Genomic DNA, 16,960 nt, shown 5'->3' on the forward strand with positions numbered 1-16,960 from the left:
TGGCATTCCACGTTGAAGCACTTCCCAAACCAAAATACTGATATTTCTTTTCCAAGAAGGTAGCTCAAATAATAAGAATACAAACACAAATTCCACGCAGGGAAATTGCCCAATATATATTGCAAATCTGGTTCTGTATAGTTTCATGTACATTACAGGAGCACCAGGTAATGATGCGTGTGCGCATCCTTTCACATCTACAGGTAGTCTGCCCGGTCCATTCGAAGCTAGTCCATTTTAGCTTAAGGCTATCACTTGGAATGTTTACCCATGATTGTCAATACTATTCACGCGACTTGCTTTTGGCATGCTTTCCATCCCAATAACAAAACTCCTATCAAAGTCTATCGGTGCGTGAATCGATTCCTTGAGCCCACCGGTAGCCAAATAAGGAGTAAGCGATAAAAATAATTGCAAAAAATGTCGAAAACATGTTTCGTCTGTAAAACTATGAACTAACTCTTAACACTATGCATGCAACTGAATAAACTAATTTGCAAAAGAACCAATAATTTTTGATGCATTGTCTTGCACTTGGTCATTCATACCGTCACTCATACTGTAGTTGCAACTGAGATTATAAATAGCAGTTACAACTGGTTAATAATTTTATCGAGTCTGTCGGCGGACCACCTATGCCATCGTCGTGGACTACCTCTGGTCCGCCAACCATAGGTTGAGAAACGCTGACCTATATCGCGACCCATATGTTGAGACACATTGCTGTATTCGATGAAAATTCAATTGATCAGTAAAAAAACTTTCGAAAACCATTAAAAAATTGCAATTGATTTCCAGCCCTATATGTGCAATTTTTCTTATTATAATATTTCTTTATGTGCATGTTTCAAGCTAAAAAATTGTTTCTCATCTCTTCACAATATACACTAGATAACGTATTTTTCATCGAATTCCCCTACGGATTTCTCGAGAATACAAAAATACAACTAAAGGATTATTTTCTTCCAATACATGAGAGTCTTTTCCTAAGATTTGTATCTATTTCCTTCTCAATTCTTATATGCATTCTTCTTTTTTTTCTCCCATGAAGAACTTCGTGAAGCAAATTTGTTTCTTTAGGGGCCGTTCAAATATTACGTCACCAGAATTTTAGCCTTTTAGTCCCGTTTTGATCTTCAGCAAAGGTCAGTCATAGCCCACGACCAGCGCCTAATGTTGGGGGTTATCTGATGTGCAACACCACCTCAAACCTAATTTTGCAAAAATAACTTAGCGAAACATTTACAGATCGCTTAAGCGACCCGTGACACAATTCCAAAGCATTTAACCGGCCCGTGGCGCATATACAGATCACTCAAGTAGGCTCGTGGTACATTCACAGAGCACTTTGAGTGACCCGCGGCACAGATCCAGAACGTTAAGCGCCCTGTGGCACATTTGGAGATCCCTTAAGTGGCACGTGGCACAGTTTCAGAGCATTTGAGCGGCCCGCTGTGCCGTTCTACATCATTCAATTTACACACGGCACATTTCACTTAAGTGATCGGAGGCACAATTACGGAACACTTTAATGACGCGCGACACAGTTCCAGAGTACTTAAGCGACACATTTCTAGAGTACTCAAGTGGCTTGCAATACATTTCTAAAACACTTCAGCGGCCCTGACACATTTCCACATCACTTGGATCTGCGGAACACTTAGAGGTCATTAAAGTGGCTCTGTAGAGGACTTATTAAAAGGGAGAATGTTGGTTCAGGTGCCCACAAACTAGAAGAAGGTTTTACTCGTTTTCGGCACGGCAAATTAAGATGCCATTAAGCATACATGATATTTTTATAAATGGGTGGTTGATGACGTATAAGCATCGTTCAAACCCACTCTCCATGTCATCAAAAGTCAGCAAACCCAGAAATTCCCCCTGATGCTGACGTAATACTTGAATGACCCCCCTTAAGATGGTGATGAAAAAGATTCCACTACAGGGTAAATAATAAAAGAAAATCCTGAAAAAAAAACAACTCTGGATGTGAAGTGAAAACAGCCTCAGGGATGAGCAAAATAAGATAAAGATGCAAAATAAAGAGACAAACAAAGCAAAATAAATATCATCTGAGTACAAGCTCAATCGAAGGGACCGAAAATTCAGAGATTCCAACGTTAAGTAAGATTAATGTGTTGTGAATCTCTGGAACAAAAGAGAAAAATCCCCACGATGGTTCAACGTCCCGTGCAAGCGTCTGTATTGGCAGTAGATGTTCATCTGTAACGTCGTCTAATGGACACGAGAGGAAATATCGACCTTTGGAAACAGTTTATCTCTACTTTGTACGTGGAGAAGCGTGGAGCGAATGATGTGGAGTAGAGAGAGAAGAGGCTTGTGTGTGACTCTCCGAGTTTCCTCTACTGTTGATCGATCAGGTGGTGATTATCATCCGGGTTAAAGAGTTGAGGTCACTGCATTCTGGATTTCCTGGAAACGTCGAATTCCGTTGTCTTCGATGTTCTTTACGACTCGTCACAGGTGGTTGTGTGTTACAACAGGTGTTGGACTCGAATCTTATAGTTTGTGATGACCTGCTTTTGATGTACGATAAGCGTTCAAAAAAATTTGGAAAAACAAAGAATCTTCTTTGTTTCAGGCATTGCGGGCTAGATTGAAGCTTTTCATTAATCCAGAAAGAGCCATTTAAAATTGCAAGATGGTATCTAGATCACAAAGGCTTGATGTATTTACAGAGTGATGTAATACAGTATAAAAATATCGTTGTTTCAGTGCAAAAGTCTCAACACAGAGAGCAAGGGGCCTACACAACACCACCTATAGAACAAGGCCACCGCACGAAGCTCGTGACGTCACTGAAGAAGGCCATTTCTCCTATTGCCATCGGATATAGCAGGCCGACGCGCGCGATATCTTTACCTTTTTTTTTTTTTGCAATATATCCAATGGCAATAGGAGAAATGACCTTCTTCATTGACGTCACAAGCTTCGTGCGGAGGCCTTGTGCTGTAAGTGGTGGTGGCTTACAACGCTGCAAATCTTCAATTATTGCAATTCACTCATTGTTCGAAAAATAGATGGTAATAGAAACCGAGTGACACCCAGGCTCTGTCATATAAGCACACTGTCTCTGAGGGGGGACTTGCGTACCTCCGGAAAACCTAACCTTTAGTGAGCTTGAACAAGATCTATTACATACATGGGCAGGTGCCATTATGCACATCGCCAGTAAACAAGTATAAAAATTTATGATCGAAAAAAATGGTGTGAGAGAGAGAGAGAGATTGAGGTAAAAATAAATCACAATTATATAAATCACATAATCGTCGTAATCGAGAATATTTCTCGATAAAATTTGATCTGTTTCTCTCCAGGGATTTTCATTGACACTTTTGATTGATTGATTGTAACTGATTCAATCTGCATCTGGGTTGATTTAATCGCTGCACTGCGTAGTTTGGTTCGGCCCAACAGACATTCGTCAAAAATTGCTACCCCTGTAATCAGCTTCTCGGTAAGCCCGCGTGGGTCATATCTATTCTCGACTATATTCTGGCTGTTCCCTATAAACAGATGTATGAGGTCGATCTGTGCTTGTGCTTGACGTCTTATTCTAATAGATTTTCCTAAGAGGCACGAGTGGCAGGACTATAACAAGAATTACACAGAATCAAAAACTTCACGTTATTCCCACAACACGGACACGTACATTTCAACATGCACCTCGTCCATATTCCGCCGAGGAATATGGTGGTGATGTAATAAAGTTGTACAGTGGAGACAAATCCTAAGAAATTCACATGTCTAATTGTCATGCGACTCAAAGTAATAGATACCTGAAAACGTAACGTAAAATGTTATGGATTTACATAAAAAAATTATTTCTCTTATTAACTCTGAAAATCTCTTATTAATTCTGAAACTCTCTCTCGCGTATTATATCTGAAATTCTCTTATAAACTCTGAAACTATTTCTTTCATCAAGATGCTTTTCAGCACCTTTGTGAATTATGTGAAGACGTATGTGCCTTTTTGGATGGCTCCCAACGCGGAATGGGGGGCGAAAAATTCTTTTTGGACTCGGGTCTCACCGAACTATAAACTCCATCCTCATAATGTATCAAATCTGCTATGGGAATCTAAAAAGCATCTAGCAGCACAGAGGGTTATTAATTTTAATTATTACTCTACCATTAATTATAACTGATAGCATAGAATAATTATGCTGTAAGAAAGGTCAATAATTACTAGGGGGGCTAGGATATCTATGACATTGCATAATTTTTATGGATTTTGTATATTTCGCTATTTTTTTCGCAATAGCACATTTTTACATGATTTTCAGTAATTTTAGGCCATTTTTTTATGATCTTCAGCAGTTTTGGCATATTTTCATGTTTTGGAGCATTATTTTACATATTTCAGCATAAAAATGGACATTAATTTTCCCCCCAAGCTCTCTTTCCCCCCCCCCCAACTTCATTTCCCGCAAATGGCGATTTTAGCAATAATTGGCAATGTTACCTACCTATCATTTGATCCTTTTTGCCGCACTACAGTCATTTTATGCACAAGAGGGCTAATTAGACCGGGACCTACAATTTATTGCCGATTCCGAACAGCAGCCTTATTTATGCTCACCGAGAGGTTGATGCGCTAACCCCCTCAGTGTGGGACTCCCTGCGGTAGCAATCTTTTGGCAATTTTATACTTACCATTGACATCATTTTTTGCTAATGATTGTCTATTTTTTGGCGAAATTAGCAACTATTGGCAATTTCATTTGTGTGTAATTTCATTTTTGACAATGATTGGCGATTACCTGTAATTTCCCGTATTTCTATCGAGGAAATATGGTCAGCCTATTTATTTAAGAGAATGTTTTCAGGTTTTTCGGCATATTTCTAGTTTTTTCAGGGCATAAATGCATTTCTTAAGGAGCATATTATGTTGGTATTTAGGTCTGGGTTCGGGCGTGGATTTCTACTAACACTAACAAACTCCCTGGACAGATCGTAAAGATTTCTTGGGAATACGTACTGATCACACACATATTTAACTGAAATAAAAATTGGTTACCAATAATTTAACCGCATCTAAATGATTTTCAAAGCTGACCTCTTATATTACCACGATCTTTAAAACAAATAAATCTAAAAAAAAACCTCGATTTTCCCTAATGTTTCCCCCCCAAATGAATCTCATACTTCATGCATTTGTGAAATCACTATCGGAAGCCAAAAAAACAAACAAAATAATAAATTCAAGCAGAATAGTGTGATTAAGGTAATTCATCTCTTTGTTACATTGGTTTGGATTTTTATAAGAAAATAATTAAACGGGTAATTCAACGTATATCACGCTGCGTGTGTGCTTAGATCCATGAAAAATCTTCATCCACTTGATGGATTACCTCTTGATGGGAGAAAATAAGAATAATTCATCCGTAATTTACGGCTCCCCCCCCCCTCGTTCATGCAGAATCCCATTCATGCTCATGCAATCGAGAAGAAAGAGATTATAGTAATCCCGTAATTGAAAACGCAATCTATTCTGGATTAATCTCGCGCAGTCGAAATCCCGAGGGAAGCATAGTACGGTAGGAACTAGAAAAAATGTTAACCTATGCTATGTGTGCATATGTATCCAAAAACTCGAGAGGTAAAATAAATCCCATTCAAAGCGGGTGAGACTTCTCCTGAGAATACTCGGGGGGCCCTTTTCAAGTGACTCGATCTCATTAGGTGGAAGAGGATTCCAGGAAAAGCTTTCCCATTTTTTTTTTTTTTTTTACCATCTTGGGTTATACCTGGATTGTATAAAACGCAAATCTCATTCCACCCGATAACGCGGGAACGTGTTTTCTCGGAGTAACGATACAATTTACTGAAAGATTCGGAAAGATGCGTCGTGGGGAAGTCGTTCTATACGTCTTTAGGCAAAAATACAATATGTATTATTACAATCCTTACCACACGAATTTGATGGATGCAATACAAGAAAATCAGTAGGTTTTGATTATTAGGCACAGTTCTGAGAACATTTCCAGTTATTCAAAGGTGACAGAATCTCACAACACAATCCATAAATACTTCATCGTCACACTATTATTGTCCTTGTTTGGCGCAGTTAGATGGCAGCACCACCGATACTAATATTACCACCAAACTGAACACGTGCCTCCTTAAAATTCTTTTTTGGGGGAATTATCTGGTGACTTTTCACATGCCAGAAAGTATTATGCTGCCCTTAAGAGAGGGCCACACTCGTGCCCTGCATAGCCTAATACGTTCCGAGTTTGATCATGGCAGAGTTGTGTGACCGTTCCACCATCGGCAATGATAGTGAAATGTTCGAAGCTGGAAGGTATTAGAAGGCTGGTCGAAGACAACGACCAGGGCCAAGCCGAAATCAAAGGAGCTGTATCCTATCCTATCTTCCAATCCGTCAGGCCACACGTTGGTCGAACAACACCAACAGTCGCAACATACGTTGGCATATTAAATTGTACTGGAAACAAACATTTGTCAGAAACATTGAAACGGGGTAGCAAGTCTATGCCGCTGGTGCTTCATGGCAGCAGGTGGGAATGCGGCAAACATTTGAATTAAATATTTGCAAATGACTGTGTGCCTTGATGGACACGAGTGTTCCCTCAGCTTTAGGTAACTATGAAATGATCAGGGTGGTCATCCAGCACCTCCTTGAGATATAAGGCCTCTGCACTGTTTGCCACAAACGTTATTCAGACTACCTAGCAAGTTTGTCACATTTTGAAACACAGCATCCTATTTCGTTTTTTCTTTTGGCGAAGAATCGTCCTGATTCGCTCACAAATACCGCAGAGTGATTGGATTTGGGGCATAGAAATCGCCAATTCTGATTTTTTTTCCAATTTCCCGATCATTTCTTTTCCTCACAACGGTGATACTGGCACGAACAGGGAATTTTTTCCCCTGAATATACTGAGGAAAATGGACTGCTTATTGACGTCACAAGCAGACTGCGGAGCGCCTTCTATCTCTAGGAGGGGTTCTGGGTCATCCCTCATTAATCTAGTAATAGGTTTGCCACTCCTAATGGTGTCTCAGAAATCGTTTAAAAAAAAGCAGGATAGGGAGCAGCGATTGGCTACAGAGATGATATACACTGGCGTTACACTTTTTCTCAAACATGAGGCTGAGCTCGCTTAGCCTGATATTTGAAAGAGCTCTATGTGGTCCCAAAGTTCATAGAAGGCCTCCGTAGTCTGTTTGTGACGTCAGTAAGTAGTCCATTTTACCTCAGAATATTCAGGGAAAAATTCCCTGCTCGTGCCAGTGTCATCATTGCGAAGAAAAGAAATTATCGGGCTCAGAATTAGCTATATTTATTCCCCACATCCAATCACTATGCGGTATTTGTGAGCCAATCAGGAAGATTTTACGCCAAAATAAGAAGAAACGAAATAGGATGCTATGTTTCAAAACGTGGCAAACTTGCTAGGTAGTCTGAATGACGTTTATGGCAAACACTGCAGGGACCTTCTATCTCTAGGAGGTGCTTATATGATGCCAGTGTTATGCCAGTTAAGCGCTGCCATCTCTCTTTTCTGAAGGAAGGCACCTGAATTTAAAATTTAGCACCACTGAAAATCAGTCTCTCTACATCAATGCTTTTTAAACTTTTTACAACCGCGGGTGCGGTGAAAGTGGTTGAATAATTTCCCGGATCGGCGGAAATGGGCGACATAATTCGTGGACCGGCGGAACCCAAACGAATGACAGAAGGAATGCGCATATGAGCAAAAAATCAGGCCCGTCATTTAGGGGGTGGGGAAGGGGGCCGTTGCCTCCCCCCCCCTAAGTACCCGGCTTTTGAAAATACACTAAAAATGGTATATACATACACACATTGAGTACATGTGCTTTGCGCCCCACCCCCCCGAAAAAAGTTGAAATGACGGCCCTGCAAGAAATAAATAAATGGAATAAATAATGTTGGTGCGCGCAGGCAAAAAAAAAAAAATGATTAAATAGGGGAAATATCATTTTCGAACCGGCAAAAATTGAAAAGAATGCCTTGAATAGGAGAAACATTTTGAAGGATTTCCTCTTATTTTAAAACATGATACGTTCAGAAGATATGAAAAATAATTTTCAGCACAGAATTTCTAGTAATTGAAATAACCTGGGCTTTCAGTGGGTGAGCAGATCCCTGGAACTCGATCGTCCCGAAAGCGTCCGTCGGAAGCGCGATGGTGTGTTTCGAAGCACCCCAGTGTTGCTCGTCGGTACCTGACGCTTGGGAAGACGACTGACTGTGGACGCTGAAGGCCCGGTACATCCCTTGAGCAGCGTTTTGTGCGTGTGTCGATGAAGGAGCACCACATCCACAACTTCAATATGAGAAAATAAAAGTATTACCAATTATATGCACACGATACATAACAAACATGTATTATTTAATAACAAAAATATATGGGATTCGGCAATATGAAACCGGACAGAGTAACTTCATCAAAACTGATTTACTGATATATTCGATCGTGTAGCAGAATGAAACAAAGGGATGAATTCGTGGTATAAGAGAAATAAGCAAGAAGATGATGCCGAGGTTTTGAGGATATTTGGATCTCTTTCAGGTGGCTTGAGGTTCTCATCACTCGTTCCTCAGAACGGCCCAAAAAGAACCATGATGTAAACTCACTTCACTCCCTTTAACTAATGTATGAGCACATGACTTTTCAATTTCGCATTTTCTGCTGAATAATTAATAACTTCATGCCTGCATATTAAACGAACGAAACTCTTGATAACGGAAAATGTCGAGCCATAATTGAAGAAATGAAATAATACCCAGGGCACTTGAAGGATGATTTGTTCGTTAAGCCACCTCTCCTCGTCGGCATGAAGCGATATATTTCTTTGGTCTTACCGGAGAATAAAGTCTTCACGACGCGTTCCTAAATCTTTCCACAAGATCCCCGGATCCTTCATTAAAAGTTTTCGAAAACAACAAACAAACCGCTTTCCAAAAACGAGGGTCTCTCTCTCTCCATGTTATTTTCACACAACCAGTTAAATAATTTGTTCACTCATTCCCCAATGAATTTGCTCATTGTCCTGCTAATCGCTGACTCACTTGCTTACTAATTTACTTGTTCACCACTGTATTTCTCTCTTATATTCTCGCACTGAATCACTTGCAAACTCACATTCACTAACTCACTTGCTCACTTATTCACTAATTCACTTGCTGATATGCTCACACATACTCCCTCAGCTCACTTGCTGATATGCTCACACATACTCCCTCAGCTCACTTGCTGATATGCTCACACATACTCCCTCAGTTCACTTGCTGATATGCTCACACATACTCCCTCAGCTCACTAACTAACTTGCTCACTCATTCACTAATTCACTTGCTGATATGCTCACACATACTCCCTCAGCTCACTTGCTCACTGACTCCCTCGCCAATCATTTCCACTCTCACTCACTGGCTCATTTCGTTACGAACTCCCTCAGCCACTTCCTTTCTCGCTCGTTCAATTGCTATCTCACGGCTCCATGGTTCACTTGTTTACTTTACTGACTGCTCCCTTCCTTCACCCATCACGCTACGCGATGCCAAACCCTCGTAAAGCCGGGGTTTCTTAGGAGTAAAAATTTTGCACTGTGTGTAGCGTGAAAACGCTCATTGGTTAAAAACCTGAAATTCAGTTTTTGTGTGTGTGTGTGTGTGGCCAATCAGCATTTTTACGCTGCGCGCGCTGTAGAAACCTGCTCTTAGGAAAACCCGGCTTAAAATCCAGTTTTTGATAGCAAAATCGGCCAAAATCACGTCGGCGACCACCTCAAAAAATTCGCGGCATAGTGCTGCGCGTGTAGAGAGAACCAGCTTAATTAATCTACTCAAACCGGTATCATTTGATCGACTTTTAAATTAGTGCATGGAAGCACCTTGACTTTTAAAAATCTCAAATTTTCTTCTAAACAATTAATAACGCGATGACTGGATATTAAACGAACGAAACTTAATAAGCGAAAAATGTCGAGTCATAATTCAAGTTATGAATAATGTCCCGGGCACTTGAATGGTGATTAGTTTATTAGGCCACCTCTCCTCCTCGGCATGGAGTGATATATTTCCCTTGTGTTAGAGGGAAAATAAAGTCTTTACGACGTTCCTAAACCTTTCCAAGATCCCCGGATCCTTCATTAAAAGTTACCGCTTTTCGGAAACAAGGCACCGTTCTTTTCACACACAACGAGTTAATTTTCAACAAAATACCGTTGAACGTATTTTTACGACGCGTCTTTATAAAAGGCGTTCCCTGAATTTATAATCGCTTTAAAATAGCGTTAATGGTTTCGGCAAACAAATGAATTATACATATATATACACACACACAGTGAGGTAGTGCAGTGTGTGTGTGTGTGAATGGTTTCTCACATCCTTTGGACAGCCAGCCGCTTTGCGTTAAAAGTAGAAGGTACTTTTAATTGACAGTTAAAACTCGACGGGGGTTGAAATTTGCTGGAAGTTGTTGATTATTAGGAACATTTCTAAAACGGGTAATAAGACTCTTTTCTGAGATGGTGTACTTGAGAAATTGACAATTACGTGCCATTGTTAAGTTTTACATTTGAAAAGGGTAGTTAAAATCTGTGCAATGAGTGTGTGTGTGTGTGTGTGTGATGCCAAACTAATTATGCGACTTCCCGTACGTTTATTTCAATTGCGAAATGCGCAAAAGCATTGTTATATCAATAATGTCGGAATGAAATTCATTTGAGTGATGAAAGTTATTATATTTTCGAAATTTGTTGAAACTAATGAATATGCATACAGAGTGGTCATAAAATCTATGCAATGAATGTGTGTGTGTGTGATGCGAAACTAATTACGACTTCTCGTAAGTTTAGTTATTTCAATTGTGAAACACGTAAAAGCAATGTTACCAATATAACGTTAGATTAAAATTTGATTGATGAAAGTTATCACGTTCTCGAAATTTATAGAAGTTAACTAATATACATACATACCGTGTGGTCATAAAATAAATGTTTCGATGTACGAGCTCTTAGCGACAGCAAAAAATCAACGAATGCATATGAAAGTTGAGATATTGGTGTTCTATAGAGTATGCTCTCGAGAATGAGTAAAGAAACAAAAATGGCGTTGGCATGGTACCTGTAACACCAGCTACGAAAATTATGTATGTAATACTTATTTATCATTGATGTCATTTTCGCCAGTAAATAGTCATCAACGCATTTCTCGGTAAATTTCGAAAAATCAACGACAAATCTGGCAAGTTCGGTGACAGCTCCGTTAATCTGGTGACGTCATGACGCCACAGAAAAGTATGGGATCGTGTGAGGATACGGGAGAATGTTCTCGAAACATTTTCTTGACAGCATAAAAGCGCCGCCAAAGCGGAACTAAGGAGTGTAGAAATGGAGTTATAAGAGGAGAGTTATAGAGTAGAAGGTATGTCAGGGGCTCTCTGTTTAGCGTTTTATCAAATTGCTGCTTGTGAATAAGTGTATATAGCTGTTCTTTAAATAAATATATGTTGTCTTTCAAATTGCTTCGTCTTTTACCATCTCGAATGCTTTTGAGAGACATTATCCGGCACACACCATAAACGCTGGTACTAGACTCAGACAAAGAAACGTGGGAAAAAAACCAATGCCGATCACGTTTCTGCATTCACAGGTTCACCATCGAGAGTTTAGCGCGCCGACCCCTTGGTGAGATCTTTTTTCTTTCGGCAAAGTTATTTTATGACCACACAGTGTATTAGGCTGGGCTGGGAATCGAGTTCAAAATTTTAACTGGTTAATCAAAACTTTTTAATCGATTAATTGACTGATCAATCAAATATTTTTCTCACGTTCGTTATAGAATTAATAAATTGATTCTATAACAATATATTTTATTGATCTCGAGCTCCTGTTCGCTAGATATAAAGAAAATAGGAATGGATTAAGAAATTTAGGCTGCCTGTTCGAAGCAATTTAATATGCTGAACATATTTTATCAATATTTGGAATTTTTTCACTTGGGTACTGACGTTTTTTATTAAATTGGTTATATTTAGGTAATTTCAAAACTACTTTCGATCATAGTGTTGCTTGTTTCCCCAGAAACTCCTCCCAAATAGTTCTTGTGAGGAGAGGAGCTGATGCTTCAAAGAATACGAAAAACAACTGTTTATAGTGGAGACAATAAGTATTGGTCTTGTCTTCTCCATCGAAACGTTAAATTAACAATCGAACGATTAATCGACCCGACTATTGGTTCGATGGGAATTCATTCGTATGAGAAATTTGGTTTCAAGCTTTCTAGATTTTAGTTTCATTGCTGAGAAGTTTTCCTTTACTTTTCAGGCATAAAAATGTAAAACACGTACGAAAGTGACTGTTCATGATACGAAATACGTGTGGCATTGTAAACACGCGTATGGTGTACTTGAAGTTTTTTAATGATGCTTGGAGAAAACTGTGGGCTGATTAAATTATTCAAGGTGACTTTGAGTTGGCAACAAACATTTATCGAGAAGATTGTGACCTTGGGGAAGATCATGGGAATCGAAGGTACATGAGGATGATATATTGAAGGTATAGTGGAAGAACATGGCCAGGACTTGACCGTAGATTAACTGATGGATCTCCTTTGCATGCAACCTTAAGAGTTCATGGACGGTATCTCATTTGAAGAAAAGAGAAGTGAGGAAAAGTCTCTCAGTTTTCAAATGAGATTAAAGAAATGTATAGAATGTGAGAATCTGCGCAAAATTTTGTAGAAAAGAAGAACCAATCAAAGAAGCTGTAGCAAAGTGAACAATGAATCTGTCCAACGACAATGAAATTTATAATTTCCGAGCAATTATGGAAAGGAGACAAACACACGTGCTACTGGATACATTTCGTTTCAAAACTCACAAAAAAAGAATAAGTTTGCAAAAACAGAACAGAGTTCTTAAATCGTTCTTAAAAACAAAACGAACTTAAAATAAACTGAGGAACTATGCAGGGAGTTGCTGATCAGGACTGAAGTGGAAGAATCTATATAGCGGATAGTATCTGAGGTATCGAGTTAAAATGATAAACATGATTTAACCATAAATTCTGCTGCAGATTTTGCATATAGTAATCCTCCTATGAAAATCTATGATGATGGTACGGGAAGGAATCACAGGGTTGTGGAAGATGAAAAAGCGGCAGACTTTTCAACTGGAAAAGAATGTGCTGTAGTGAGGAGATAAGCGAAGATAATACCGAAAACAAAGCTGCTTGTCAACCAGCTATTTTTGGGGGAATAATTCAGTCTCTAACTCAAGGTAAAAGTCAGGACAAGAGGAAACTGGGCATTGTAAATGCCATAAAGCTGGTGGTGGTACAACTGTGTTAGCAATCGACTCCAAATCCACTTTCCGCTCCCCCTTCAAATCCTTTAACTGTGCTAAGCTGAAATGCAAATAGTATTAAAATCTGATATTCGGGGATGCCTCAAGGACTTTCTTATAGACGTTACTCTGGTGCAAGAAAATTTTCTGGTTCCGGGTGATTAAATTAAAGTATATTATTAAAAATGCTACAGGAAAGACACAACAGAGGAGGAGTGGCAAAATTCATTCGGAACAATATAGCTCACAACATTATTAACTTAAGAACATATACATCCAGCAAAGCTATTGACATAAAAATATATCTCCCAAACTCTCCACTGATTCAACTTGTCTCAATATACAAGCCACGAAATAATCACCTGGACACTAATCTTCTCGATGACATTCTTGACTTTCGTCTCTCTACTCTTATTGCTGCCACTGTGCTGGTCGAGTGGTCATAATGACGGACTCGCACCGTCACCATAGTGGTGGTCGGCTGAAGTTGGTTTCCTGTGGTTCTCAACTTCGAGGGGCAAATGCGAGCCGATCTCCCCATTAAAAAGTCTCGCCACAGAGAGCAACAGGCCTACAACGATTAATTATTCAATCATTACACTTCACTCATAGTTAGAAAAACTGGTGGCAGATGGCAGCACATAACAAGCAGTACCAGAAACGAACTCCAAGTCAGGTTTCACTACACGTACACGCACATTCCCGCATGCACCAATTCGTTAGAGGTTCCGCAGAGGAATATGGACGAGGTACATATGTGGTTTAGTAGTAATAGTGCTCTTATTGCTGGAGACTGGAATGCGTATCACAGGCTCTGAAAGTCTAGGGTAGAAAATGCGCATGGTAGAAAACTTTTTTCCTATAAACCTACAAAGGATCCGACTGTTCGTGCTCCAACTGTTCCTACACATTTTCCCAGATATGGAAACCATTTGTCGGACACTATTGATTTTGCGGTTACTAGAGACATCAACTGCCCAATCTTTGTTGACTGTCTCACTATTTTGAATTCTGACCACAAGCCGTTGGTAATCAAGTTTGATTTTCTTCTCTCCAACATATGTTCATATATTATCAAAACTGACTGGATCAAATTTCGAAATACTCTGAAAACTGCACCGATCAAATTAAGCAGTCGATGGACCAAGCTTCTGATAGAGTTAAACCTGTTGCCAACCATCTAAACCTGGCCTTCGAAATTAGGCAAAAAAAATTAGAAAGAAAAATTATTACCGGAAAATATGAGAAAGACTCGGGCGACCGGGGGACAAAAGAGGACAAAAAGACAAAAAACAAAAAAAGGGGACAAAAATGGCACCTTCTGGAACGCAATGAATAAGGGCAAGCGATATTCCTCCAAGATCATCAAACAGCATTCACAGAATGGACTAGTGTATACTGATGAAGACATTGCAAATGCATTTGCTGATCACCTCGAATTGCAGTTCAGGCCTAATGAAAACCCACCTATTCTGATCTCCGAGGAGAATGAAGAAATACTGGATTCGACAGAATTTCAAATTACGCAACCGAAATATTTCCGACAAATCTTCTCTCACACCGCTTACAATCATTTTTAAGTCCATGTTAGCGAACTGCTACTTCCATAAATTTTGGAAAAAAGCTATAGTGAAAATGCTTCCAAAAAAGCAAAAATTACCCACTTTCTCCTCAGAACTATATACCTATTTCTTTGCTCAGTAACACTGCAAAGATATTTGAAAGAATCATGATCAACAGAATGGTAGCCACACTGGATGAGAGGGGGTATAATTTGAGAAGAACAATTTGCCTTTAGAAGTGGGCGCAACTGTTCACAACAAGTACAAAGGGTGTGTAGAAATTGCTGCACTAGAAAAAATGCATATAGAGATTATCGGAGCTGTGTTTTTGGATATGAAGCGGCCTTTGATAGAGTGGATCGTGACACTCTGATTGTTAAGCTTATAAATTTGCAACTGCCTTCTTATATAATTATTCTATTAAATAGCTAGCTACCTAAGATACGAAACCTTTCAAGTGCAAACTAAAACAAAGCTTTCTCGGGTCAAGGCAATCTTAGCATATGTCCCACAGGGCTCCATAATTGGTCCATTGTGCTTTAACATATATATGAATGACTTTCTAAACCCATTGAGAAGTGCATTAGCATTATATGCAGATCATGCGGTTGTTATGTGTTTCGACAGATACGACCAAAAGGCCCTAAACAATCTTCAAAACACCATCTACATAATTGAGGATTGGTGTGAGGATAACAAGATTGCACTAAATCCATCCAAATGTCAATTTATGTGGTTTACCAATCGACGGAAGTATCCGAGAGATGCTGTCGTTACCATTAATGGTGCGGATCTGTCAGTGCAATCATCGGTCAAATATCTTGGAGTCTGGTTGGACACAAAATTTATGTTTTGCAAAACACAAAGAGAAAGTGATTAAGAAGGCCAACGCAGCTACAAATATGTTATATAAAACTTGCTTTCCTCGAAGTAAACTCTCGCTATACAAAAAAATTGTGCTTTATGAAATGATCATCTGTCCGATTCTGCATTATGCATACCCTGCATTGGTTTACGCAAGAAAAAGCAAATATGTATGTTTTAGAAGTTACCAAAATAAATTTTTCAAGAAAATCATATGTGCACCTTGTCACATTAGAAATGATCTCGGAGGAGACTGAAATGTGACAACGGTTTTCAATTAAACAAAGAAGTTGTGTAAGAGACAATTCAAAAACAACATAGAATCGCCAAGGTAAAAGTCAGTCCCTGTAAAATATAATGAAATACATAAACCACGAAGAATTTAAATTTTGTAAAAAAATAATGTGTATACTTACATTGTAGGGTCCCTTGTAGGTATAAATCGAACACATTCTCTGCGTTGGAAGTGTTGCTCGACCCAGAGTTTGCTCATCTAGAAAAATTAATAGTTATATTGTTACAAAATTACTTATGGATTTGAAATATTATTGACCTGGAACGAAAACAACAGGTGCACCTTTATTCAGTTTCTTTTTTGATGCAAATCACATTAAAAAAAACACTGATTACTAATATTTTTACGAATTCTCGAAGTATTACCAGACTTTAGGGTGAATTTGATAAAAATCGTGTGATTTATAATAGGGGATACAAGCGTTTTCGTAGGATCTTTAAATCCTTCCATTAAGGGATGAAACACAGCAACCCTCACGTTTTTTTCCTTCCAACTTATGAAGTCTCCGGTAACGACACCATAAAATTTTCTCTTTCCAGCTAAGGTTAAAAAGGAGGGTTAATTTTAATCCCAGGAGAAAGGAGATGAAAGAACTACTCTGTGGGTAGAGAGTCCATCCACCCCACGCTGTTAGACGTTATATAATCACGCCATCTTGCTCTGGACGACTCTATCTAACTGGTGGTTCTGCCGTAGATTATCTCTTCGTATCACGATATGTAATTACGCAGCCGAGAGAATACACGATGCGTGTCAGGATTTTATTTCCGCAGACAGGATAATAGAGAAAGCATTGAAGTGTAAGAAATTTTTTTTGTACAAATCTTTAAACATCAGCGAGAAAAATTCCAATTTTTTTTTGTTGTACCGGCT

General features: G+C 39.1%; 1 protein-coding gene across 2 annotated transcripts in view; it reads right to left on the reverse strand.

Moving 5' to 3' along the window:
* Window positions 1-16,960, reverse strand: part of Trpm (transient receptor potential cation channel, subfamily M) — a 343,617-nt gene that overhangs the window by 141,701 nt on the left and 184,956 nt on the right. For both annotated transcript variants that reach the window (XM_089247633.1, XM_089247634.1), the window contains exons 2-3: window positions 16,209-16,285; window positions 8,134-8,341 (exon numbers count right to left, since the gene is read on the reverse strand). In XM_089247633.1, the coding sequence (XP_089103759.1) occupies window positions 8,134-8,341; window positions 16,209-16,285 (285 nt within the window). The remainder of the gene's footprint in view (window positions 1-8,133; window positions 8,342-16,208; window positions 16,286-16,960) is intronic.

The sequence above is a fragment of the Pholcus phalangioides genome, unplaced genomic scaffold, assembly GCF_987345545.1.
Source record: "Pholcus phalangioides strain wild (caught in Gottingen) unplaced genomic scaffold, Ppha-v1.0 ptg000018l_1, whole genome shotgun sequence".
In the NCBI taxonomy this organism is placed as follows: domain Eukaryota; kingdom Metazoa; phylum Arthropoda; class Arachnida; order Araneae; family Pholcidae; genus Pholcus; species Pholcus phalangioides.